This window comes from Salmo salar, chromosome ssa01 (genome assembly GCF_905237065.1).
Source record: "Salmo salar chromosome ssa01, Ssal_v3.1, whole genome shotgun sequence".
NCBI classification, from domain to species: Eukaryota; Metazoa; Chordata; class Actinopteri; order Salmoniformes; family Salmonidae; genus Salmo; species Salmo salar.
In genome coordinates this window covers 24,273,929-24,299,254 of record NC_059442.1, presented here as the reverse complement: position 1 = coordinate 24,299,254, position 25,326 = coordinate 24,273,929, and the positions used below count along the sequence as shown (strand labels likewise).

At 42.4% G+C, this 25,326-nt stretch overlaps 1 protein-coding gene across 1 annotated transcript; it reads left to right on the top strand.

The window, feature by feature from the left end:
- The first annotated feature begins 14,995 nt into the window (after positions 1–14,995).
- LOC106580630 (protein L-Myc-1b) lies at positions 14,996–18,622 on the top strand. The gene is made up of 3 exons (XM_014161931.2): positions 14,996–15,293; positions 15,965–16,590; positions 17,326–18,622. The coding sequence occupies exons 2-3, from the start codon at positions 16,011–16,013 to the stop codon at positions 17,907–17,909; spliced, it is 1,164 nt and encodes a 387-aa protein (XP_014017406.1). The 5' UTR covers positions 14,996–15,293; positions 15,965–16,010; the 3' UTR covers positions 17,910–18,622.
- Positions 18,623–25,326: the final 6,704 nt, after the last annotated feature.

Below are 25,326 nucleotides of genomic sequence, written 5' to 3'. Positions count from 1 at the left end.
AAAACAATTATAAATTGCTGAGGTGTAGTCACAAGCTCAAGTCCACAGTACAAATATAATAAAATATGAAATATTTTGTATGATGTATTTCCTATTCAACAAAACTATATGAATAAGGTTTGAAATTACTTAATTGCTTTCTAAATATAGCTTCATCAAATAATAAAATCACTGACTATAAGATTTCACCTCCCTCATGACTGTAAAAGGCATATTTGTATGTTTGGTGTTAGAGAAAATGTGTATATTTTCTAAAGGTCTCTCTTGATTAAAACGTCTGCCCCGATCGCTGTGAACTTCTCACATAGCTCTAGATTGGCTTCCTGAACTCATTAGGAACTCTCCTTTCATCTCATATTAATCTTGTCCGCCTATGACAAACAGAAAGTGTTTTTTTTGTTTAAAATCTATGAATTATTTTAGATTAATCTCTGAATGTGCTACTGTGAGGAAACCACTCTCACCTGTTGCGCTAGGATGTAATAATTGCAGGCATCTGCTTTGTCAGTGGCTGGGATGTAGGGTTCAGTCAGGAGTTGATGGACGGTCAGAGGAAGAGCAAATGAAATGGTAAGAGATCCCATCCCAGCTTCAAGTGGTTTCAGATTTCACATCCTACTTCGCACAGGTGCAAAACATATACTACTGTGTCCGTGGGAACAAGGGCTATTGCTTAATGCATGCCATTTCGATCTATGGTATCTACAGATCGATTTATAAGCAAAAATGTTGGTCAGAACCGGTACCAGAACCAGAACCACGCAGGTCCCTTACATCTAAGAGATATTAACTCAGTGAGTCGCACCGGTAGCACTGGCATGTTTGGAACTTCTGACCCATTTTAAACTTTGTGTGTTTGAGCTATTTCTGGGTTGCAACATTTGGTTTATCTATGTATTCTGCATCTGTAGATACCAACCAGTAGTCTGTGAATAATGGGGGCTGAGCCAGAGTGGTGTTTGTGAGACAAGGGCGAATCCCGAAGTGGCCCAGAGCTGGATCTTTTTACAAAAACGCCTGTAGAGTCTGAATGGTTAGAGCTACAAATACTATTAAAAGCTATCTATGAAAAGCTGAGACTCCCACGAACAAGCACATGTAACAAACTACACAAGAGTCATTAGAAGGTACTATGTCTATAATGCTGTAAGCTCACATAGTTGCTGTCACAAACTCAAAACTCCACACAGTTGGCAATGACTAGTTGGATAATAATTTCAACTGAGCAAACAATTTCAGTACGTACAGCATTCATATAAAGGAGTGTGTTTTTGGTCTGTGTATGAAAGGGATAATAGTTCTGCCTGTAATTTGTTCCAGGCAAGCAAAACCGAAAAACATGGCGCAAAGCCTATCAGAGACAAAATCAGAAGGTCAATGGCATGGAGAAGAATTGCAGAGATTGTTGGTGAAGATGGTGGGTGAAGAGATATTTCCCAACGCTTTCTTGTGCTGCTAGCTGGCTATGAACCTCAATCAACCTAAACCTAAACTTCAAAACTGTTATCAAAGCGACCATTTGTGAATGTGTTGACTGAATTAAATTGTGATATTTGAACACCAAAGGATAGAATTCACCAGTAACACACATTATAACATTGTAAATGAAACACCTAAGGATGAATTTCCCATGTAGTATGCTGCTATATTATCCATTATGATTGTCATATATTATAGCTCATGGCTCTTTCATTATACCTGTGTCATGACATTGATGATTATAGCTCACGTCCTATAAAATACATAGGCCTACATGTACACTACCAGTCAAAAGTTCTAGAACACCTACTCATTCAAGGGTTTTTCTTTATTTTTACTATTTTCTACATTGTAGAATAATAGTGAAGACATCAACGAATGCCAGGAGTGTGCAAAACTGTCATCAAGGCAAAAGGTGGCTATTTGAAGAATGTCAAATATAAAACATATTTGTTTAACACTTTTTTGGTTACTACATGATTCCATATGTGTTATTTCATAGTTTTGATGTCTTCACTATTATTCTACAATGTAGAAAATAGTAAAAATAAAGAAAAACCCTTGAATGAGATGCATACTGAAGACAAATATAAACGAAACATGTAAAGTGTTGGTCCCATGATTCATGAAATAAATGATCACCGAAGTGTTCCATACACACAAAATGTATATCCATTTTAGTGAGCATTTCTCCTTTGCCATTATAATCCATCCATCTGACAGGTGTGGCATATCAAGAAGATGATTAAACAGCATGATCATTACACAAGTACACCTTGTGCTGGGGACAATACAAGGCCACTCTAAAATGTGCAGTTTTATCACACAACACAATGCCACAGATGTCTCAAGTTTTGAGGGAGCATGCAATTGACATGCTGACTGCAGGAATGTCCACCAGAGTTGTTGCCAGATAATTGAATGTTTTAGAGAATTTGGCAGTAGGTCCAACCGGCCTCACAACCGCAGATCACGTGTAACCACGCCAGCCCAGGACCTCCACATCTGGCTTCTTCACCTATGGGATTGTCTGAGATCAGCCATCCTGACAGCTGATGAAGCTGTGGGTTTGCACGACCGAAGGATTTCTGCACAAACTGTCAGAAACCGTCTCAGGGAAGTTCATCTGCGTGCTCATCATCCTCAACAGGGCCTTGACCTGACTGCAGTTCGGCATCGTAACCGACTTCAGTGGGCAAATGCTCACCTTCGATGGCCACTGGCACGCTGGAGAATTGTGCTCTTCACGGATAAATCCCGGTTTCAGCTGTACGGGGCAGATGGCAGACACCGTGTATCTCAGTTGGTAGAGCATGGTGCTTTCAACGCCAGGGTTGTGGGTTTGATTCCCATGGGGGACAAGTTACCAAAAAATATGAAAATATATGCACTCACTACTGTAAGTCGTGCTGGATAAGAGCGTCTGCTAAAATCAGCGGTTTGCTGATGTCAACGTTGTGAACAGAGTGTCCCGTGGGATTATGGTATGGGCAGGCATAAGTTACGGACACAATTCCTGTGATGAGATCCTGAGGCCCATTGTCATGCCATTCATCTGCTGCCATCACCTCATGTTTCAGCATGATAATGCAAGGATCTGTACACTATTCCTGGAAGCTGAAAATGCCCAATTCTTCCATGGGCTGCATACTCACCAGACATGTCATCCATTGAGCATGTTTGGGATGCTGTGGATTGACATGTGTGACACCATGTTCCTGCCAATATCCAGAAACTTTGCACAGCCATTGAAGAGGAGTGGGACAACATTCCACAGGTCACAATCAATAGCCTTATCAACTCTATGCGAAGAAGATGTGTCGCGCTGCATGAAGAAAATGGTGGTCACACCAGATACTGACTGGTTTTCTGATCCACGCCCCTACTTTTTTAAAAGATACTATATCTGTGACCAATAGACGCATATCTGTATTCCCAGTCATGTGAAATCCATAGGATAGGGCCTAATTTATTTATTTAAATTGACTGATTTCCTTGTATGAACTGTAACTCAGTAAAATCTTAGAAATTGTTTCATGTTGTGTTTATATTTTTGTTCAATGTAAAATACACATAAATGGGTACTTTGGGTAAAGGAAATTGTGGCTTTGACTCTCTTCACCCACCATCAATCTGTGCAATCCTCCTCCATGCCATTGACCTTCTGATTTTGTCTGTGTGTTCTAAAATCATTCTCAGCAAATAAACAAGGTATAACTACAACGCTCCCCATGCCCATTATTGAACTTTTTGACATTTCAATTACCCTACAAATTGTCAGCTCCTTATTTTCATGAATACAAGGGTTAGATATGCACTAAACAATTGTATATGTCAGAAAAAGTCATGTAGAAGATCTGGCTTATGGTTAGCCTCATATACATTATCTACTGGTATCATTTTAAATTGAGGACATATAGCTAGCTCAACAATATGCGAACAATGTGTGACAATGCCGCATTGCACATGCCCATAAGGCCACTAATGCCATACTGTAGGCCTATGGCTGCATTGGTGATGCATGCCATTATGATAAACTGAAAAATAGGTTCACATGGCTGATATAATGAGACAGTGACAATCAAATAAAACAGATTGGAGAGCTCACAACTGGACAAAAATGTCATGTTCGTTTGAGAAAGCAACACAGAAGCAAAGACAAATTAGAAACAGATCCCCTTCACCCCTTTTTATTGAGAAATTGTGATCTTCAATTTCCTGATTAAAAACAGGGGCTGGCTTGCTTTTTTAAAAATATGTTCAACATTCTCTGTAAAACTCAGCTTGTCATCAATTTGTAGGTATTTGAAACACTCAGCCACCTCCACTGGTTGGTCGTTCAGAGAGAGTGGTTGGGACATTGGCAAATTGTTGCCATTGGTAATCAGCTCCTTTGTCTTTTCCACATTGATGTGGAGGGCACTTGATCGGCACCATTCTTGAAGGTTGTTGGCCTGTTTAAAATAGCTGTCCCCATCTGACGTTGCATCTTTAAGAAAAAGTCCCACCAGAGCCATGTCATCCACGTACTTGAAAAGGCTCACATTGTTTCCTTGGATCATCATCTGATGAGTGTAGATAGAGAACAACAACGGTGAAAGGACACACCCCTGGGGCGCCCCTGGTCAGGGTAGCATCCTCAGTCCCCTTCTGTGCCTGATAGGCAAACTGTAACGGGTCCAGTTGATCTGCTATGGACAGGGTAAGGTGCTTACTGACAACCCTTTCCATGTATTTGGCCAGAAGGGGTGTGAGAGCCACAGGTCGAAAGTCATAATAATTTTTTACATTTTCAAAATGTATGTACTTACTTGAATAGGTTCACGCCTACGCCAATGACCACGAAGCAGACAATCTTTTGGAGCAAAGAGTTGTCAAGCGGAGGCACCAGTTCTGGTCAAAAAGCACTGTTAGGCTAAGGCCTCTCTACACACAAAGACTGAGTAAGGGTTTGAGCTTGGCTAATGGGATGAGTTTTATAGCCTATGTTGATACATACTGACACGCTGAGAGGATTTCACACCAATGCATGTCCCTCTTCCGTGTTAGTATATCTTACATATATTACAAGTCTCCACAGTAGTCAATGTGTCAGCAGAAAGATGTAATACCATTGTCCCACATGACTGTGTCTGTAAATAGAACTGAGTGACACTCAGCTAGTTCCACTTTAGTGTTCCCAGGACCCACTGATGAAGGATCTAGAGAATAGCTGTTCACACCTGTGATAAAAGTAGACCTGGTACATAGTGCAGCATCACTGCCAGCATGAATTTACACTGAAATCAATCCTAAACACCATTATATGAGGTCAAGAAGAACACCGCATGTGGTCACTGCTTATCATCAAGTTGAGTGTCACTTCTTTTATTGGTCCGTTGGCCATTGCCTGTGACACAGAAAAAATCATAATGATACTCAGCTAAGACAGCTGGAAATGGATCCTCAAAGGTGTAATAAGTAGTACAGTCCTCATTGGTCAATACCAAACACACCATCTAGATAGATGACCTCAGTGAGGGGATCTGGTCAGTAGATATCAGTTTGCTTTCTATTCCTGACTCTGGCATTTAGTGCCCATCCTGTTCAACCCTTTTCTACAAGGAGACAGAGGAGCACATGGTGGGGGTGGGGACCTGAAATCATACACCCTCTTTCCCTAACAACCCTACGCCGCAAAACCGGGACTCATGTTACCGTAATATTTATATAATGGTATAACCCCCGCTGTAACCATGGAGGCTGAAAAGCCTCATACTGTCCAGTGCATCATGATTTCATGAAAAGGATGGCTCCTTGTAGGAGAACATCTTGTGTTCCTATAGCTCCTGTGGTTTTCCTGGTAACATTATTTGCAGAAGGCTTCTTGTTTTTATTTCTTGGACTGGCTCAGACTCAGACTCCTATTCTAAAAGGATTATAGTTTTTACACTAGAATGCACATTGGCCTAGTCTGTAAGGTGCTTGTCAACACAAAGCCTATGACTTCCGAGCACCAATGTCAACTATACACATGCACATTTGCTACTTCCTCCTCCTGTGATCATGTTTTATTAGGAAACTCAAGCTGTATGGAAACTATGTGAGTGAGTGAATGAGTGAGTGAGTGATAGGCATGCTGTATGATCTATGTGCCACGTGCTAAGTCTTTCCATATGGAGATGGGAGGCATGCTATTATTGTGGCGTGAGGTCCGGCCCCCTGTCCCCCGGCACACCACCGACGCAACACTTCTATTTCAGACATCAGCTGATCTAGAGGACCAAAGGGAGAGAGGGAAGCATCGGGGGTAACCACACATGGATGGAGGGGGAGTGGACAGTGGGACTGAAATTTGGTTTAGAGGAGGGGCTGTTATCACACAACAGACTTTAATGCAGTCCGTGTGTGTGTGTGTGTGTGTGTGTGTGTGTGTGTGTGTGTGTGTGTGTGTGCGTGTGCGTGTGCGTGTGTGTGTGTGTGCATGTGTGCCTCCGTGTGTGTGTTTTAGGGTGTCAGTCAGAAATCAACCCTGAGAATAACTGTTAAGAACGCCCACAGTCTCAGTGAAGAAAATGTCTTAATGTCTGTTGGACATTGATGGCATTTCTAAAATAAATCCTGGCTGAGAGAGTGGGCAGTTTTACAGTTTTACTTTACACAATCCAATATGCCGATGTCTCAGAAAATAATGGAGAAAAAATCTAATTAATCTTAATAGGTGTACTTGTCTACATAAAGGGAATGAAATGCTATGCATGTAATTTCCTCTTCCTACATTCATATTTTTTAAATAGTTTTTGTACTATTTTCACAAGTATGTGGTAAATTTTCACAACACTTAGTACAAAACTCAAACTTGTCACACGCAGCCAGTTTTTCAATCAAAACCTGTCATTGTGCATTCATTTGGATTGTAAAAATCTCTCACCACATAACCATTGATTCAACATATGTTTATTGTGAAATGTAATGAGAACATCGGTTTAATCACCAAAACACAACATAATGATATCTTTTCAATTGAGTCGTTTTAACTACCAGTTAATTCAATTGCGAACAATGCGAGATACGTGTTTCAAAACTCCCGTAAAAGTGCTGAAAGTTACTGTATATGCTACAGTACTGTAAATAACAGTACATTACAGTTTACACATTAGGCGATACACTTACATTACCCAACAAAATTGACAGAAAATCTATAATTTCCATAATAGCTATCTAATGTATAATCAAAGGTGTGATCAATGAAGACATCCTCTACAATCATTCATGAAGAAAAATATTTTTCAGATATAATTGCAACATAGGTGTACTGTCTGTAATCAAATGCAAAACATTATATGAAACAAATTAAATGAATGAAAATAAAACATAACGTTTAGCACGCATTAAAGCCTGTCTTGAGCATTTGTACATAAATTCTTACCCACATCACAGTGAATGTCCCCATTGTTCATGCACCACAGGAAAAACCTTTTGGCATGGTGAATCGAAGTTTGACATTGGTCTGCAATGATGTCGTCACATGCCTCATCCTGAGTGGCGCAGCGGTCTAAGACACTGCATCTCAATGCAAGAGGTGTCACTACAGTCCCTGGTTCGAATCCAGGCTGTATCATGTCTGGCCATGATTGGGAGTCCCATAGGGCGGCACACAATTGGCTCAGCGTCATCCGGCGGGGTAGGCAGTCATTGTAAATAAGAATTTGTTCATGGTGACCCCTTCACCTTGACAGGCCTGCAAAATTTCATTGAGAAACACAATGAGGTGTGCACCATTGTAGGATCCAAGTTATGTCCTACAACACCTTTTTCAGAGATAGCTGCACACATGGATATGTTTCCCCACGTTGTCCAGGCACTTGAACGATTGCCCCTTGGCCGATGAGGTTCCTCCCACGGCGTCGAGTGATTGGCCAGGTTGAAGCCCGCTTTTTCAACAAAGATATACTTGTGATGGTTCACAGCAGCATCAAGAACCATCACCCTCTAAAAATATATTTTGGTTAGTTATTTTTACAGTATAGTTCCAATATGATATTTTGAAGTAGCATGTGCATCAAATAGTAACAGTAATACATTATGTAGTGCTGTACCTGAACATACTCGGCCCGCAGTTGTTTCACCCAGTCATTGTTTCTCTCAAAAGGCACCAGGTAAATGTGTTTCATAGATACCTGGTGCCTCTTCAAAAGTTGGGTGATTGTTGTTAGGCTGATGGATGCCACATTAGCAAAGGTGTAATCGTTCTCCTCAATGGCCTGCTTTATTTCGGACAGCCGTATGTCATTCCTGGCCCTCACCACTACTGCCCACTCCTGCTGGTCGGAAAGTACACCAGCACAGCAACCACCTTGGGGTCTTCTGTCAATTCTGAGGGTAGAACAGAGTATACTGTCAATAGATCATACTGTAAGAATACAGTAACATATTTTGTGAATTTACATGCCTTACAATATGTAATTTACTGTAAATGTAATGGTAAAGCATAGTGCTTATCCTGCAGACTTACTGGTTTTCTTGGCTAAATGTTCTCATGATCGAATTGACAGTTGATCTTTCCAGATTGGGGTGAACTAATCTGGCAGCCTCTGCCATGGTAAGGCCTCTGTTTACCACATGGTCAACGACGATGGCCTGGACTTCATTAGACACAGCAGTTCCCTGCTGTCTGCCTCCCTCTCTCTGATGTCCAGCTCTTTGACAGGGTCCATGCCCAACTCTTTGACCTGTTTGATGGGGCCCATGCCCACCTCTCGGACAGGCCCCTTCTCCACGAGCTCTTTTATTTCTTCCTTTCCCTTGCTGTCTATCCTGTTGAAATCATGTTGAAATCTATTAGCAATAACCAGTAGTCATTATGTATGGCTATCATGTATCATACATGTAAATCTGATGTTTATATTTTACAAACACACATTTTATTTCTGTAGTTCTCAAAATCCATATATAGGGGGCAAACTACCTGCCCTCCAGGACACCTACAGCACCCGATGTCACAGAAAGGCCAAAAAGATCAAGGACAACAACCCCCCGAGCCACAGCCTGTTCACCCTGCTATCATCCAGAAGGCGAGTACAGGTGCATCAAACCTGGGACCGAGAGACTGAAAAACAGCTTCCATCTCAAGGCCATCAGACTGTTAAACAGCCATCACTAACATAGAGTGGGTGCTGCCAACAGGATTTAATAAAGGTATCACCAGTCACTTTAAATAACGCCACTTTAATATTGTATACATATCCTACATTACTCATCTCATATGTATGTACTGTATTCTATACAATCCACTGCATGTTGCCTATGCCGCGCGGCCATCGCTCATCCATATACAGTTTAATTCGGAAGTTTACATACACTTAGGTTGGAGACATTAAAACTCGTTTTTCAACCACTCCACAAATTTCTTGTTATCAAACTATAGTTTTGGCAAGTCAGTTAGGACATCTACTTTGTGCATGACACAAGTAATTTTTCCAACAATTGTTTACAGACAGATTATTTCATTTATAATTCACTGTATCACAATGCCAGTGGGTCAGAAGTTTACATACACTAAGCTGACTGTGCCTTTAAGCTGTTTGGAAAATTCCAGAAAATGTCTTGGCTTTAGAAGCTTCTGATAGGCTAATTGACATAATTTCAGTCAATTGGAGGTGTACCTGTGGATATATTTCAAGGCCTACCTTCAAACTCAGTGCCTCTTTGCTTGACACCATGGGAAAATCTAAATAAATCAGCCAAGACCTCAGGAACAAAATGTAGACTTCCACAAGTCTGGTTCATCCTTGGGAGCAATTTCCAAACGCCTGAAGGTACATGTTCATCTGTACAAACAATAGTACGCAAGTATAAACACCATGGGACCACGCAGCGTCATACCGCTCAGGAAGGAGACGCGTTCTGTCTCCTAGAGATTAACGTACTCTGGTGCGAAAAGTGCAAATCAATCCCAGAACAACAGCAAAGGACCTTGTGAAGATGCTGGAGGAAACAGGTACAAAAGTATCTATATCCACAGTAAAACTAGTCCTATATCGACATAACCTGAAAGGCTGCTCAGCAAGGAAGAAGCCACTGCTTCAAAGCTGCCATAAAAAAGCCAGACTACGGTTTGCAACTGCATATGGGGACAAAGATCGTACTTTTTGGAGAAATGTCCTCTGGTCTGATGAAACAAAAATAGAACTGTTTGGCCATAATGACCATCGTTATGATTGGAGGAAAAGGGGGACGCTTGCAAGCCGAAGAACACCATCCCAACCGTGAAGCAACATGATGTTGTGGGGTTGCTTTGCTGCAGAAGGGACTGGTGCACTTCACAAAATAGATGGAATCATGAGGCAGGAAATTTATGGGGATATATTGAAGCAACATCTCAAGACAAAAGTCAGGAAGTTAAAACTTGGTCGCAAATGGGTCTTCCAAAATGACAACGACCCCAAGCATACTTCCAAAGTTGTGGCAAAATGGCTTAAGGACAACAAAGTCAAGGTACTGGAGTGGCCATTACAAAGCCCTGACCTCAATCCTATAGAAAATGTGTGGGCAGAACTGAAAAAGTGTGTGCGAGCAAGGAGGCCTACAAACCTGACTCAGTTACACCAGCTCTGTCAGGAGGAATGGGCCAAAATGCACCCAACTTATTGTTGGAAGCTTGTGGAAGGCTACCTGAAACATTTTACCCAAGTTAAACAATTTAAAGGCAATGCTACCAAATACTAATTGAGTGTATGTAAACTTCTGACCCACTGGGAATATGATGAAAGAAATAAAATCTGAAATAAATAATTCTCTCTACTACTATTCTGACATTTCACATTCATAAAATAAAGTGGTGATCCTAACTGACCGAAGACAGGGAATTTTTACTAGGATTAAATGTCAGGAATGGTGAAATATTGAGTTTAAATGTATTTTGCCGATGTGTATGTAAACTTCCAACTTCAACTGTATTTATATGTACATATTCTTATTTATCCCTTTACATTTGTGTGTATAAGGTAGTTGTTGTGAATTTGTTAGATTACTTGTTAGATATTACTGCACTGTCGGAACTAGAAGCACAAGAATTTCGCTACACTCGCATTAACATCTTCTAACCATGTGTATGTTACCAATAACATTTGATTTGATTTAGTAGATAAACCAGTTAAAATCTATAGGTTAACCAAACGGTTAAGTGATTAACCATTAAGTGCAGTTGGATTAAGTGATGGTCAAATGTTTTTAAACAAATGAGAAGAGAATCATATGAAAAGTACTGTGAGCATTGCATTGTGAAAGGCAATTACTTTATACGAAAGGTATTTCTAGATGAAACACTGATTAGATTTGGTGAAAAAGTTACTGTGTGATTTAGTGTGTTCTACTTAGTCAATGGAAAATGTGCTTAAAATTTTGAAAAACAGCCTTTTTGATGTTCTATTTTGAGTGTTGTGCTAAGACTTGTGAGTACCAAAGCGATTAAAAAATGGTGTTAACCAATACTCAACACCAGATGGCAGTCAAACTCAGCCAATGCAGACATCAAGTTGAAGACGTCTCTACCTTTACACATGAACCTTTTGTTATTTCTGTTACGATAATTGTCTATAACATGGTGTAAGCTGCAAACAATGACTTCTGACTAACTGAGACTTCAATTACAAATCTCTCTCTAATGTGCAACATTTTCCAAAGGTGCCTTTCTAACTTTGTAAAAATATGTTTTATAGACACTTTGGAATGACCAGTATATTCAGCTCTTATTTTCTTCTGGTGGAAATGTAAACGTGGGTTTGTGTTCTTGTGCAGTACTCTATGAATGATCAACCTGGTGTTCTATTAACACAACAGAAGGATCAGGTAATCGTTTTCAGTTTGGATAGAAAGATGATTGTTTTTTAAACGATGTTACCTGTTTATCTATCCAAACATATGATTCCAATCAAATCTTCAAGATTTTTATATTCATTATTCATACCATTATTATACCACGCTAGAAATTGTTGCACCATAAGACGTGGATGCCGATTAAGGCAGCCCTCCGCACCTCTCTGATTCAGAGGGTTAAATGCAGAAGACACATTTCAGTTGAAGGCATTCAGTTGTACAACTGACTAGGTGTCCCCCTTTCCCTTTCTCATACTGATCAAGATCACACCCTACTTAAAGGGTGTGGCAGAAAATGGTGCAATACCTCCCTTGGGAGCAATACTAGTTTTTTTATCGGGTTTTCTCTATGTAGAGGGTGAAAGGGGTACCTTTCAATCTGTGTTCGATGGTATCTATTGGGGTGGGAGGAGAAGGTCAGGGGTCAGGGGTTAGGGTGTCAAATGGGTCATGGGGAATGGGAGGGTACAGAACGGAGGGACACTGAATTCCAGCAGTGCATTCTGATGTCTCTGCCACTGTGCCCTCCATCTCTTTATGGGTGGTTGAGTGTGGGTGTTAAATCTGCACTGCTTGACTTCTCTCCAAAAGTGAGTTTCCTCCCCCACCCCCTTCAGCACCCCCTCCCCATGTCTTCCTCCTCTTTACACACATATGCTACTCTGACCATACGGGACAATAGGAGACACTTGAAGTGAAGCTGGAATTGACTTGGGGAGCTACCCCCATGAGGCTATTGTTAGTGTTAAGCATTGTTACGCCAACAATACCCCTGCTGAGGAAAAATTCTACATTTACATTCCTTATGAAGGAAGAGGAGGAGTAAAGGCCCTTATTGGAATTGTATGGGTCCGTAAGGCTTTTGTTCTTAGTAGTGGGGATGCATTTCTCCAGAAGTAACAGATTGGAGGGTGGTCCTCTTTGAATAGCGTGATGAGCCTGAGTAGGGTTTGTGTTAGACTGTGGTCCTGGCTCCAGTGCAGAAGAGATTAGCTAGTCTACACAATCAGTTCAACATCCAGACTTCATAACTACATTTACATCTTACATTTTAGTGATTTAGTAGACGCTCTTATCCAAAGCAACTGACAGTTGTGCATTCATATTAAGATAGCTAGGTGAGATAACCACATATCAAAGGCATAAGTAAGTACAACTTTTCCTCTATTAAAGCAGCTATCAACAAACTCAGTGCTAGTAAGAAAAAACAAGTGTGCCTATTAGTGCATAAAGGCAAGGGTGTTACATGTGATACATTCAGGGACACATGACCTGACAGGAGAAGCTCAGGTCCCCATGGATCTTAATTTGGACAGCAGGAGTGGACAGGAGCCATACTGTGACAGCGACCTGAGGATCCCACTGGGAACGTCGTTCCCTCTGGCTTGGCGTGATGACACCACAGGGTAGATGTGTGTTTGACCTCAGTCTCGTATCTCACAACAGATGTCCATCACTAAACAATGTCATTAACTTGTCCTGGACGGACAGGGCCCATGGGGATCTCCCCTCTAATACAGAGATATATCATTAAGGAGAAGATGAGGTACGCCAAGGTCTGCTCTGATCAATATGATGGGTAGAGAGGGGTGGAGGAGGGAAGAGGACAGTATTTTGTGATGGTGACCTTGTCTTGTCTCCTTGGCAGACGTTGGTGACCTTTGACCCAAACCCTGTGAAAAGCCAGTATCCGACTCAACATTTATCTCCCCTTCACTGATTGCACCCCAGATCAGACCAGCATCAGCACAGTTTTGGAATAAAATGGGCTTGTCTGTCTACTTCATCATTCCCTGGTAGTGGCTTTACCCTGTGTTCAAACGTTTGTCCTTTTTACAGAATGTTCTGTTTTAATTGTGGCAATGAAGCCAAATGAACCCAGCCTAGTCTGTTGCTACCACAGCCATAGCAGCTCACAGAGCAGCATCTATTTTACCAAAATATTTAAAATACTTCATAATTGGTTTAAAAAGAGGATTATGTTTCAGAAGTGGTTAAACATTAACTTCTAAATAACAAAACCCCTAATGTTTCAGAAGTGGTTACATTCACTTTTAAAAGAGAAAAACGCTAATTTTCAATTCATGGGAAGCTTGAAACATCCTCCTGTGTCTTCCCCTCATCTCTTCACTGTGGTAACGAGCATTTCAATCTGAAATCCAAACAGAGGAGTCCTGTAAGGTGAAAATAGGAAAAGTGACTTAAACATTCTTTGTATCTTTCTGTTGTTTTGGGTTGTGTTCTGGTTGGTTCTTTTGTGTTCCTAAGCTCCTGTTCATCCTCCAGTCTCAAGGACCCACTTTTTAACAGTCTCAAATCACAAACAGATGTCAGCTGCACAAATTTGCAACTCCCCCCCATCTGAAATCTCCAATATCCACTGCGTGAATGGTTTGCAAATAGATGGATGTTCCTTGCATATACTGCACAGCTATTTACATTGTCTTTAGTCAAGTGATGGATCTGCCCAATGTCCTCCCATTGCTTGTCTTGTAGAATGCAAAAAGGGTGATCGAGACCACATTCAAACCTTTCTTATCACTTTTCACACATTTTTGGGCAATCAACTGAATAATCCCTTCATCTGGTATGGACACATGAAGCACTGTATCTTGATAGATTAGGATTTTTTTTTTAAAGAGAGAGGTATTTTTTATTCAACTATCATCAGATAAAAAAAATTAAAAGTCAGGAGTGTCGTTTTTTAAACTTCTATACTATACCAGAAACCTCTGTGTGTAGATCGGTGGGGGCCGTATTGGCATGGCAGATTGGGTGGGGGGTGGGGATGGGGGGGGTAGAGTGCAGGACCAACTACAATTTGGTATCAGGGTAAGCCCACACCCGTCCTCACCCCAGGATACCCAATATTGGTTATTGATCATGGGGATTATAAAACAAGCTGTGTTAAGATGCTAGAACACATAAATTGACTCAAAAAAATTCATTATGGATGCAAAGAAAAGTTGTAGGTTTTTCAAAAACAAGTTAATGACCATTACAGTCCTGAATAGCCTAAGTATAATTTCCTTGATCGACAAGAAGGCATCATCTCATCATCTCATCTCATCCATAGGGATTTGCATCTCCAAGTGAATTGTAGCGTGTAGCTTTAACTGGGCGTACCCGTTTATGCTAATGAACCTCGGGGTTTACCCGGATCTAGCGCCAGTGCAGACATCTACTCCCTACTTTATCGTCTTCACACTGGCGCGAAAAAACGCATTGTGTGGCTACTATTTATCAGGCTGTGGGCGGAATCAATTGAACCACTTTTTCACACACCCTGCTGAAAGAAACAGCTACTGAACTTAAACTTTGTTTTCGTGCATTTCGTTCGGCGTGATCTCTTACGGTTTTTACCCATTTTCTCCGAGGAGTTCCAACTACTAGTATACCAGCTGATACGGAGAGACTCCTGTGCCAGGAATTGCAGAGTGTGATCCTTAGATAAAGCGGTGAGTGTTTTAGACAACTAATCTAGCTAGCCTCATGAAGCGATGGCCTACAAACATCTCAGAAGATGGTACTTTATATCTGTATAACTCAGTGGCTGCTACTCCGTTCCGTTTTAACATCCAGACAAAGCGAATATTGCCGATTTCAGTGAAGTAGACTAGCCTATTTTGTTTTGTGTCAATGCGCTTTCGGGCAGTTAATATGGCACGAAGCAGCACACCTACAAAACATTTAAGTTTCTACCCATTCGCTAACCTAAGCTGCCGATAGTGGGCATTGGCCAATTTACGCAATTACCTGTAAGCAGTCTTGTTTTTTCTCGATTGTTTTCGAAGGTTAAACCGGGGCATAAAACTAGATTACGTAATAGACTGAATATGTCCAGACAAGGCCAGATTATCACCGCCCACAGGATGAAATCAATTATTAATTTAGTATAATTTGTAGGAGGCACCAGGCTACGATTAGAATGCACTGTTACAATGTTTAAAGGACCTGGATGATATTGATGATTGTATAACCATGTTTAAAGGCGAAGCATTGGATGGGAAAGTGATTATCCTTGTGTAAAGATTATTTATTGTGTATCTTAAAGACAATGTGTAGCTTAGTATTAATGGTAGCAGAAATCTTCAAAGAATGGGACTGATGCACTACTTTGCTTCTTTAGGTTGTGTGAAGATTTTCTCCAATATCGGAGTCGCGTGTGATCATCCATGCTTGGAATAAACTCCAGAGTATCACGTTGGGAGATGGAGTACGACCGCTATCAGCACTATTTCTTAGATGACCATGACAAAGAGGAGGACTTCTACAAGTCAACTGCACCAAGTGAGGACATATGGAAGAAGTTTGAGCTGTTGCCCACCCCTCCCATGTCTCCCACCAGGACATTAGGTGGTAACATGCACGTTACCCCGGGAGACAAGTTGGGCTGGCTGTCCAAGGTCTTGGGTCAGGATGAGGAGTACGAGGGACCTGACACCGAGGAGCTTTTTGGGAACATGAGTTCCATTATTATTCAGGACTGCATGTGGAGTAGTTTCTCAGCCAGTCAGCACCTGGAGAAAGTCAACGAGCGCCTGTCAGCTGCAGCCCAGGCTCGTCTCTCCCCACCAGCACCCCAGAACTTTGCGACTGTGAGCAAAGCGCAGTGCACCCTGCTGACCCCGCCTGATGCGCCACTGCCCAGCACCGTGGCAGAATGCGTTGACCCAGCATCTGTGCTCACCTTCCCAGCCATCAGCTGTAGGAAACCGGCATCATCGGGCTCTGAGTCTCGCTCTGATTCCTCTGGTAAGAAACTGACCATGTAGTAAATAGATTCACCTCTGCTAGATGTTGCCTAGTCAATGCGTCAAGCTGAGGCCGCCAGGGGAACGCCCGCCCTAGGCTGGACGTTGACATTTGCTGAGTCAAAGTATTCAGCTTTACTTAAGCCCTTATCTCCAGCACAAACTATAATCTCTCTCACTTTCAAAGAATGTCACTTTTCCTCAGCCAAGATTTGTAAACGGTTGCTGCAAATGCTTAGGTCACAGCCGCAGGAGGCCTAGTAAAAAAAACACCTCCCTACTAGTGTTGCGCACCAAGCTTCTCTCCTAGAATTGTATGACAAAGTGTGGGAGGCGGGGTTCTTGGAGATGTATTATGTGGCGCCAGGCCGCATGATGATAAACTTTCTGCCTGCTGAAATCAGTGTTGGTGGACATACTCACCATTAACTTAAAAAAAAAATACAGCATTTTGGCATGACATGAATGTGCAAAGCTTGATTAACACTAAACTAAAGCAGGTCTTCCGCTTTGCTAATGAGAATATAGATTGTCTTTTAATAGTTGATCAACCCAGAACACCTCGCCCAAACTATTTACGACACGTACTGCCACATTCTTCAATAGATAATTTTCCAGTGTTCTCTCCACTAACAGCCTGTCAGAAGTCTGAGGCTTTAAGAGTCCTCTTTATGGAAGTGAGGGAACTCCTCTGTGCATGTGTAATGATATGTGGTTGTTTCTTTTGATGTAACAGATGACGATGATGATGATGATGAGATTGATGTGGTGACTGTGGAAAGCAAGCAGAGCCGAGCCCGACTGTTGGGAAGCCGTAAGGCTGTGACCATCACTGTCCGAGCTGACCCTTGCCCGCAGCGTTTCCACATGTCTGTCCACCGGCAGCAGCACAACTATGCAGCCCCTTCCCCTGAAAGCGACCCTGAGGATGAGGATGAGGAACCACAGAGTAAACGGTTCTGTCCAGACTCCAGCCACCAGCAGCCAGACTCCCCAGCCTCCATCTCCCCCCAAGGGTCCTCTGCAGACAGCCCCCAGAGCTCTGACGCTGAGGACACTGACCGCCGGAAGAACCACAACTTCCTGGAGCGGAAGAGGCGGAACGACCTTCGCTCCCGCTTCATGGCCCTGCGGGATGAGATCCCGGGCCTGGTAGAGTCGGCCAAGACCCCCAAGGTGGCCATCCTGACCCGGGCGACAGAGTACCTTCTCCAGCTGCACAGCAGAGAGAAGCACCAGGCCCAAGAGAGGAAACGCCTCAAAGCGCGCCAGCAGCAGCTCCTCCAGAGGCTAGCCACCCTCAAACGCTCCTTAGGATAGAAACAAACTATGCACTGGACTCTTAACAAATCAATAGCCTCATTCTAAAAAGCCATGGACTTTTCTCTTTAAGCAAACTGCCACTTTCAAAAGGCTAGGACATTTCCTCAAACTAAATGCCTCATTCATTATGCTTCGGATTAGGTGGATCTCTCAGAGCCTGAACTTGTGAACCAATGGTGGGGAGGCTGGCGTTAAGGACATCTCTGTGTTAGTCATGTTTTCTCATTTTGCACATTGAGTGATGACAAGGCGGTAGTTGACTTGTGGTGGTGTTGAGTCCTGGTGTGCATTGGTGATATTTGTAGATTTCACAGGAACGGGTGAGAGGATGCTGTGATTAAACCAGAGTGAAACTTACTTCCAGGTTGGAAAAGTCTCTTTGATGAATGATCAATGCACACTTGGATTGAAGCTTAGTAGCGACACCTTGTGTACACAGAAAGTGAGTGACTCATCGTTTGTTTTCTTCATGGCTGGTTTATTTGATGCACAAATTGTTCTGTAAATAATAGCATATTGCTCTGTTAAGGAGACAATAATTTTGCTCTTCTCTAAAACAGCCTTCAGGGAGCTTTTTTTTTGTATAAAAAATGTCAAAGTAGCACTACTGTACTTTATAATTACATGTCACTTTGATGCTATTTTGACTGCGTGTTCCTCTTGGTTTGAGTTTTGATTTCTGTATTCATAAAATTTTGTTAACATTTGTGTATAATTGTGACATTTGTCCTTTTTTATGGTTCTATCAGATTATATGGCAACATGGTTAACATAGGGAATTGAAGCAGTGTATTCTTATTGAAAGAACAATCCAATGTATTAACTGTATAACGACTAATCATGAATGCATAAACACACGATCACTTCTGCAATACAGATCAAATGTCTCAGAACATTCTGATTTGGCAGCTAGAGTATTCCGTTTCAAATTCTCCTCATCAGTTTCTATAGAAGCCTATCAAACGACATATTTTCTCAGTCCATGTCAAAAGTTTCCCATAGGATGATACTATTGTGACCCTAAACTCTATGGACTCTATGGAAAAAGTGCATGTATTGACTTTGAAGGTAGTATTTGTTTTAACTTCCAGATTGCAGCATGCAGAAGCTGGATTTAGAGGGAGTGTGTCCTTGAAATGTGTGATACCTTAGAGGATCCTCCTCTCTGCAGTGGCTGCTGCATGCAGGGCAGTTGATGTGCTCTCAACTAGGTTACACACACAATCTTTAGAACAGTCCCTGGTGTGTGGTGAGGGTCTGTGTGAGCTGCTATCCTGAGATGGGTTCAGTCATCCTATTACAAACAAGTATGTAGTGACTGAGAAGCCTTGCTCTTTATCTACCTTTGCATGCATGGTAGAGCGGTTTGAACCTTGACTGCAAAAGGTGCTGTGAATGGTCAGGTGGAGAGGCTGATGTAAGAAAGGAGCTCGGTCTCTGCTTTAGTTTCCAATTGGTCATACATTCTACACTTCTCCTAGGCAGGTAATCAGAGTGCAGTTGATCTGTAGGTTACATTTAAAATTAATTTTTATTTTTTAAATTTAACTAGGCAAGTCGAGAACAAATTCTGATTTACGATGACGGCCTACCAAAAGGCCTCCTGCGGGGATGGGGGATTCAAAATAATATATAGGACAAACACCACAACACTATATAAAGCGAGACCTAAGACAACATAGCAAGGCAGCAACACATGGTTTAAACCCCCCTCAGCTTGTGTATGTTTTGTGACGAGTCTGTTGGCACCTGGTCCTTTGTTCTTCCACCCATAAAGTGTAGCTAAGTGTCATGTGCCATCCTGCCATAATTCACAGCTGGTTCTGTTGTATTATGCTTGAGAAACACTCACTGAATGAGGCAACACTTAGCTAAGCATCTAAGGCCAATTAGCACTTAGCTCTCATTAGCATAGCAAGCTGGAACAGCATGATTCTTGATTTAACTATGGCCCACAAAGAATTCTGAAGCAATAATTTACCCTATGTGAGCTTCTTCCACGGTGAAGTAACCCAGGCTGCCATTGGTGATGTCAGTAACCTGTCTGAACAGGAGCACAGTGAATGTTGGAAATTTGAGGATTAGGATTTTATTGCACAGTAGCCTGATAGACCAGTCAGCCACACCCTCAACCGTCTCACACCACACAGCCCTTTGTCCCACTGTTGGCGGTTGGTAGTTAACCTGCATTCATTGAGCCCTAGGGGCATCCTTTTTCTGTCCCCATTCTGTTGTGAATGTGTTCTACACAATGTACAAAACATTAGGAACACCTGCTCTTTCCATGACATAGTTTTCACCTGGTCAGTCTATGATGTGGCCTTATTGACGTCACTTGTTAAATCCACTTCAAATCAGTGTAGGTGAAGGGTAGGAGATGAGTTAAAGAAGGGTTTTTAAGCCTTGAGACATGGATTGTGTATATGTGCCATTCAGAATATTTAAGTGCCTTTGAACAGGCGCACCGGACCAAGTCTGTCCAGAACTGCAACGCTGCTAGGTTTCATGCTCAAGAATTTCCTCTGTGTAGCAAGAATGGTCCACCACCCAAAGGACATCCAGCCAACTTGACACAACTGTCGGAAGCATTGTCGTCAACATGGGCCAGCATTCCTGTGGAATGCTTGACACCATGTCGAGTACATACCCCAACTAATTTAGGGTGTTCTGAGGGCAAAGTGGGGTGCAACTAAACATTAGGAAGGTGTTCCTAATGTTTTGTACACTCAGTGTATATGGACTTTCTCAAAGAAGTAGAACGTTCCAGAGCATTTCAGTTAGAAATGCGTTGCATAGAGCTGCTGCAATTCTCTATTTCATACGGTTGTGAGTTAGCCAAGTCCAAGATCTTTAGCCAACTCACCTGATTATAATTAAAAATAATAATAATAATCACCTTTATTTAACCAGGTAGGCAAGTTGAGAACAAGTTCTCATTTACAACTGCGACCTGGCCAAGATAAAGCGAAGCAGTTCGACACATACAACAACACAGAGTTACACATGGAGTAAAACAAACTTACAGTCAATAATACAGTAGAAAAACAAGTCTATATACAATGTGAGCAAATGAGGTGAGATAAGGGAGGTAAGGGCAAAAAAGGCCATGGTGGCAAAGTAAATACAATATAGCAAGTAAAACACTGGAATGGTAGATTTGTAGTGGAAGAAAGTGCAAAGTAGAAGTAGAAATAATGGGGTGCAAAGGAGCAAAATAAATAAATACAGTAGGGGAAGAGGTAGTTGTTTGGGCTAAATTATTGATGGGCTATGTACAGGTGCAGTGTGATAGACTGCATCCAGAAAGTCGAGGATCGGTAGGATGGTCAGTTTTACGAGGGTATGTTTGGCAGCATGAGTGAAGGATGCTTTGTTGCGAAATAGGAAGCCAATTCTAGATTTAACTTTGGATTGGAGATGTTTGATGTGAGCGATCGGTTGAAGAGCATGCATTTAGTTTTACTTGTATTTAAGAGCAGTTGGAGGCCACGGAAGGAGAGTTGTATGGCATTGAAGCTCATCTGGAGGGTTGTTAACACAGTGTCCAAAGAAGGGCCAGAAGTATACAGAATGGTGTCGTCTGCGTAGAGGTGGATCAGAGACTCACCAGCAGCAAGAGCGACATCATTGATGTATACAGAGAAAAGAGTTGGCCCAAGAATTGAACCCTGTGGCACCCCCATAGAGACTACCAGAGGTCCGGACAACAGGCCATCCGATTTGACACGTTGAACTCTATCTGAGAAGTAGTTGGTGAACCAGGCAAGGCAATCATTTGAGAAACCAAGGCTATTGAGTCTGCCGATGAGGATGTGGTGATTGACAGAGTCGAAAGCCTTGGCCAGGTCAATGAATACGGCAGTACAGTATTGTTTCTTATCGATGGCGGTTACGATATCGTTTAGGACCTTGAGCGTGGCTGAGGTGCACTCATGACCAGCTCTGAAACCAGATTGCATAGCGGAGAAGGTGCGGTGGGATTCGAAATGGTCGGTAATCTGTTTGTTGACTTGGCTTTCGAAGACCTTAGAAAGGCAGGGTAGGATAGATATAGGTCTGTAGCAGTTTGGGTCAAGAGTGTCCCCTCCTTTGAAGAGGGGGATGACAGCAGCTGCTTTCCAATCTTGTGGAATCTCAGACGACACGAAAGAGAGGTTGAACGGGCTAGTAATAGGGGTTGCAACAATTTCAGCAGATCATTTTAGAAAGAAAGGGTCCAGATTGTCTAGCCCGGCTGATTTGTAGGGGTCCAGATTTTGCAGCTCTTTCAGAACATCAGCTGACTGGATTTGGGAGAAGGAGAAATGGGGAAGGCTTGGGCGAGTAGCTGTGGGGGGTGCAGTGCTGTTGACCGCGGTAGGGGTAGCCAGGTGGAAAGCATGGCCAGCCGTAGAAAAATGCTTATTAAAATTCTCAATTATAGTGGATTTATCGGTGGTGACAGAGTTTCCAATCCTCAGAGCAGTGGGCAGTTGGGAGGAGGTGTTCTTATTCTCCATGGACTTTACAGTGTCCCAGAACTTTTTTGAATTGTTGCGACTTATAAAGAATAAAGCACTGTGGCTCCCCCGGCGATGTGACCGAGGAAAGCAACTGTTTGGAGCATCAGCCACGTCCCACAACCAGCATTGTTGGCTGCAGCAAGCTAGGCTGCAGCGCTACACCCACACCTGAGACCACTCAGCCTCGTTAGGCTGCAACGCACCTGGGAGATTTAAGGTGCTGCATTAGTTCAGCACAGAGAGCTTGACAGACATTTGTTTGAAGCCCCGGGACATTGCGTTCTCCACAGGAAGGAGTAACTGGACTACAAGTGAAGCTGGTAAACTTGGTAGCAGCCCAGCTAGTGTCATTAGTTTAACTTTAGTTTCAGTTAAGTACAGTGTCTTGTTTTCAGTTACAGTTTGAGAACAGTCTTTGTTAACCTTTTATTTTAAATAAATATGCCTGGTTTAAGCTGTGCCTCTGTGTGTTGGATGTCTGTCATTGTTCCTTGTCGTTGCCATCCTACCAGCCACGCCTAGTAAGTCGGTTACTGGCCCAATGCTCTTAACTGCTAGGCTATCTGCTGCCCTACACTTCATGGGAAAGCAATATATTTTTCTGGAGAACCCACTTTTCTGTTTACAGTCGTTTATTTAGTGGTTATGCAGTTGCGATTAGGCATAAAGCAACTAATATGCAAAGTTCACATCCCACAGTATTTACTGAGTCACTGGGGGCGGTTTCCAACTGTTACTGCAGTACCTAATGATAGTAATAATGAGTGTTTGCACATGCATTTTCAATCTGTTAAAAGTCAAGTATATGTCTCGAGTGTGTCTCCCTCCATAGCGTCAGGATCTTTCCCATGTAGTAAGTGGTGATATTAAGACGATATGTTTGTCCAGTGAGCTGCTCTGTTGTGTTGGGGCCCCTGACGGTTAAACTCTACCGGCTTGTCCAACTGGATTTTCTGGTCTGAAGACACGCCCACACAGCAACCTCTGAAATACTGAATGTGTGATCACTTCCACACATGTTTTTGAGGTGGCCTGGCGTGCGTTAAAGATCAAATGTTTAATTCTCACACGTGTTCTACAGTTATCCCTATTACAACCCGACTCTGAATCATTACCAACTGCATGCGTGTCAGTTGTCTTGCATGTGTCTGGTGGTGTGAAGTCATTGTGTCTGTGTGGGTATATAATGTACTGTATGTGTCATGAAGGCCTGTGTATCCTGAATCAGTGTGTATTCCCCACTAATTGGTATTTTTAGCAATCACAGATCTTCTTCCTCTCTGATCTGATTTGACAAAAGGCCAATTAGATCAGATCTGAATTGTGCTGCCTGTTTAAACGCAGCCTAAGTGAGCTCTAGTGGTGGTCAGACCACAGTGTATGTCTGATCAGGGTGATGATTCGGTCAGCTGGCGGTACAGGGAACTGTGATCTTCCTGATTTATAGATCCTCTCCTCAGAACACCCTATTCGCTATTCCTCTCCCCTGTTGAAATCTCCCTACACAAGCAAGTATCCTCATTACACCGTCATACTCCTCTCCTGGACTTTTTTCCCTCCATTTCTCTCTCCACAAATATGTAATCCACGTTAGTCACTACACACTGGTTCTCCTTCACCTCTCCTTCCACTACACTGCTAATCAGCACCACCTACTCATCTACTTTAGTTGACATAAACACTTGGACCTTGTGCCAACGATGCCTATTTAAATAAAAAATAGAGGTCTTCCCAGCAAATCAGCTCACATACAATAGGTAATGACTAGGAGGGCTGACTTGACGATCTTAGTGGTTGATTGAATGGCTGTGGATAATTTACTGTGTGGATAATTTGATAATTGTGGTTAACAGGATGACCAGGGCAAGGGTCAGTGGTCTGATATCAGAGAGGAGACAATGGGAGAGCAGAGGCCCCTGTATGGAGCGTCTCTGTGTATCTGCTCTTTTGTCAATGGGCCAATAGTATCCCAGCTCAGAGAGAGAACAGATAAGTGTGTGTGGGTGGGTGTACACTAGGCTGCAGGATAGTGTTCTAGGGTAGCAAACAGTCCTCTATGATGTGCTACTCTGTGTATGTGTGTATATGCACGCGCACGCATGTGTGTGTTACGCTCCATTGCGGTTCATTTTCACACAATTGATTACCCAACTAGATAGATTCCCTCATCACTGAGCTGAACAATAATCAGTCTGGCTAACCCAGTGCATAAACGTTAGCCCAACCTCCTCACAGAACAGCACAGAGAACAGCTCTATGAGGAATCCTGCCAGGTATCCACCATCATAAATGCAAATAATATAAAGCATTTCCGGAGCCAGAAAAGGTGGTGTGACGATTGCAACACACCTCAGTAAACATTGAGCAGTAAACATTGAGCAGTAAACATTGAGCAATATCTGAACAACTGCATCTCTGTTCTTGTCGATGAAAGTTTCGTAACGTCCCTCAGCTGTCGTGAGACATTCCATACCTTTGCACATTAACACAGAGAGATATTGGGCAATGTTTTTTCTGCCATGTTAAGTCATTACATTCCCCTGTATTCTTCTCACTGGCTTGGTTATGTGGAGTTTACTTAGTGTCTTTACATAGTGATTCAGAGAGGAAGTCGACTAAAAGCACAATAGGTCTTGTTGAAACTGTTCCTTATCAGGTCGGAGCCCATCTGACCCAGATGTTGTTAAACATGCGGCTGTCTTTGGTTTTTTGATTATATTATCTTTACGGTGCTGCAATCACACATTTGACTGCCTCTCCCTTATGCTTTAACTTATGTCTACTTTGAGTGTAAGATTGGAGGTCTTCTAGGACTTTGTGTTTTGCAGTTTCTTTCCAGTAAAATAGCGATAAAATAATAGCAGAAGTTCAGCTGGAGAATGGAGAGAATATTGCTGGGTGGACCTACTTTC

Coding starts and splice junctions, on each gene's coding strand:
- LOC106580630 (XM_014161931.2), top strand. CDS start 16,011: ATGCTTGGAATAAACTCCAGAGTATCACGTTGGGAGATGGAGTACGAC. Junction 16,591..17,325: donor GTCTCGCTCTGATTCCTCTG/GTAAGAAACTGA, acceptor TTGATGTAACAG/ATGACGATGATGATGATGAT.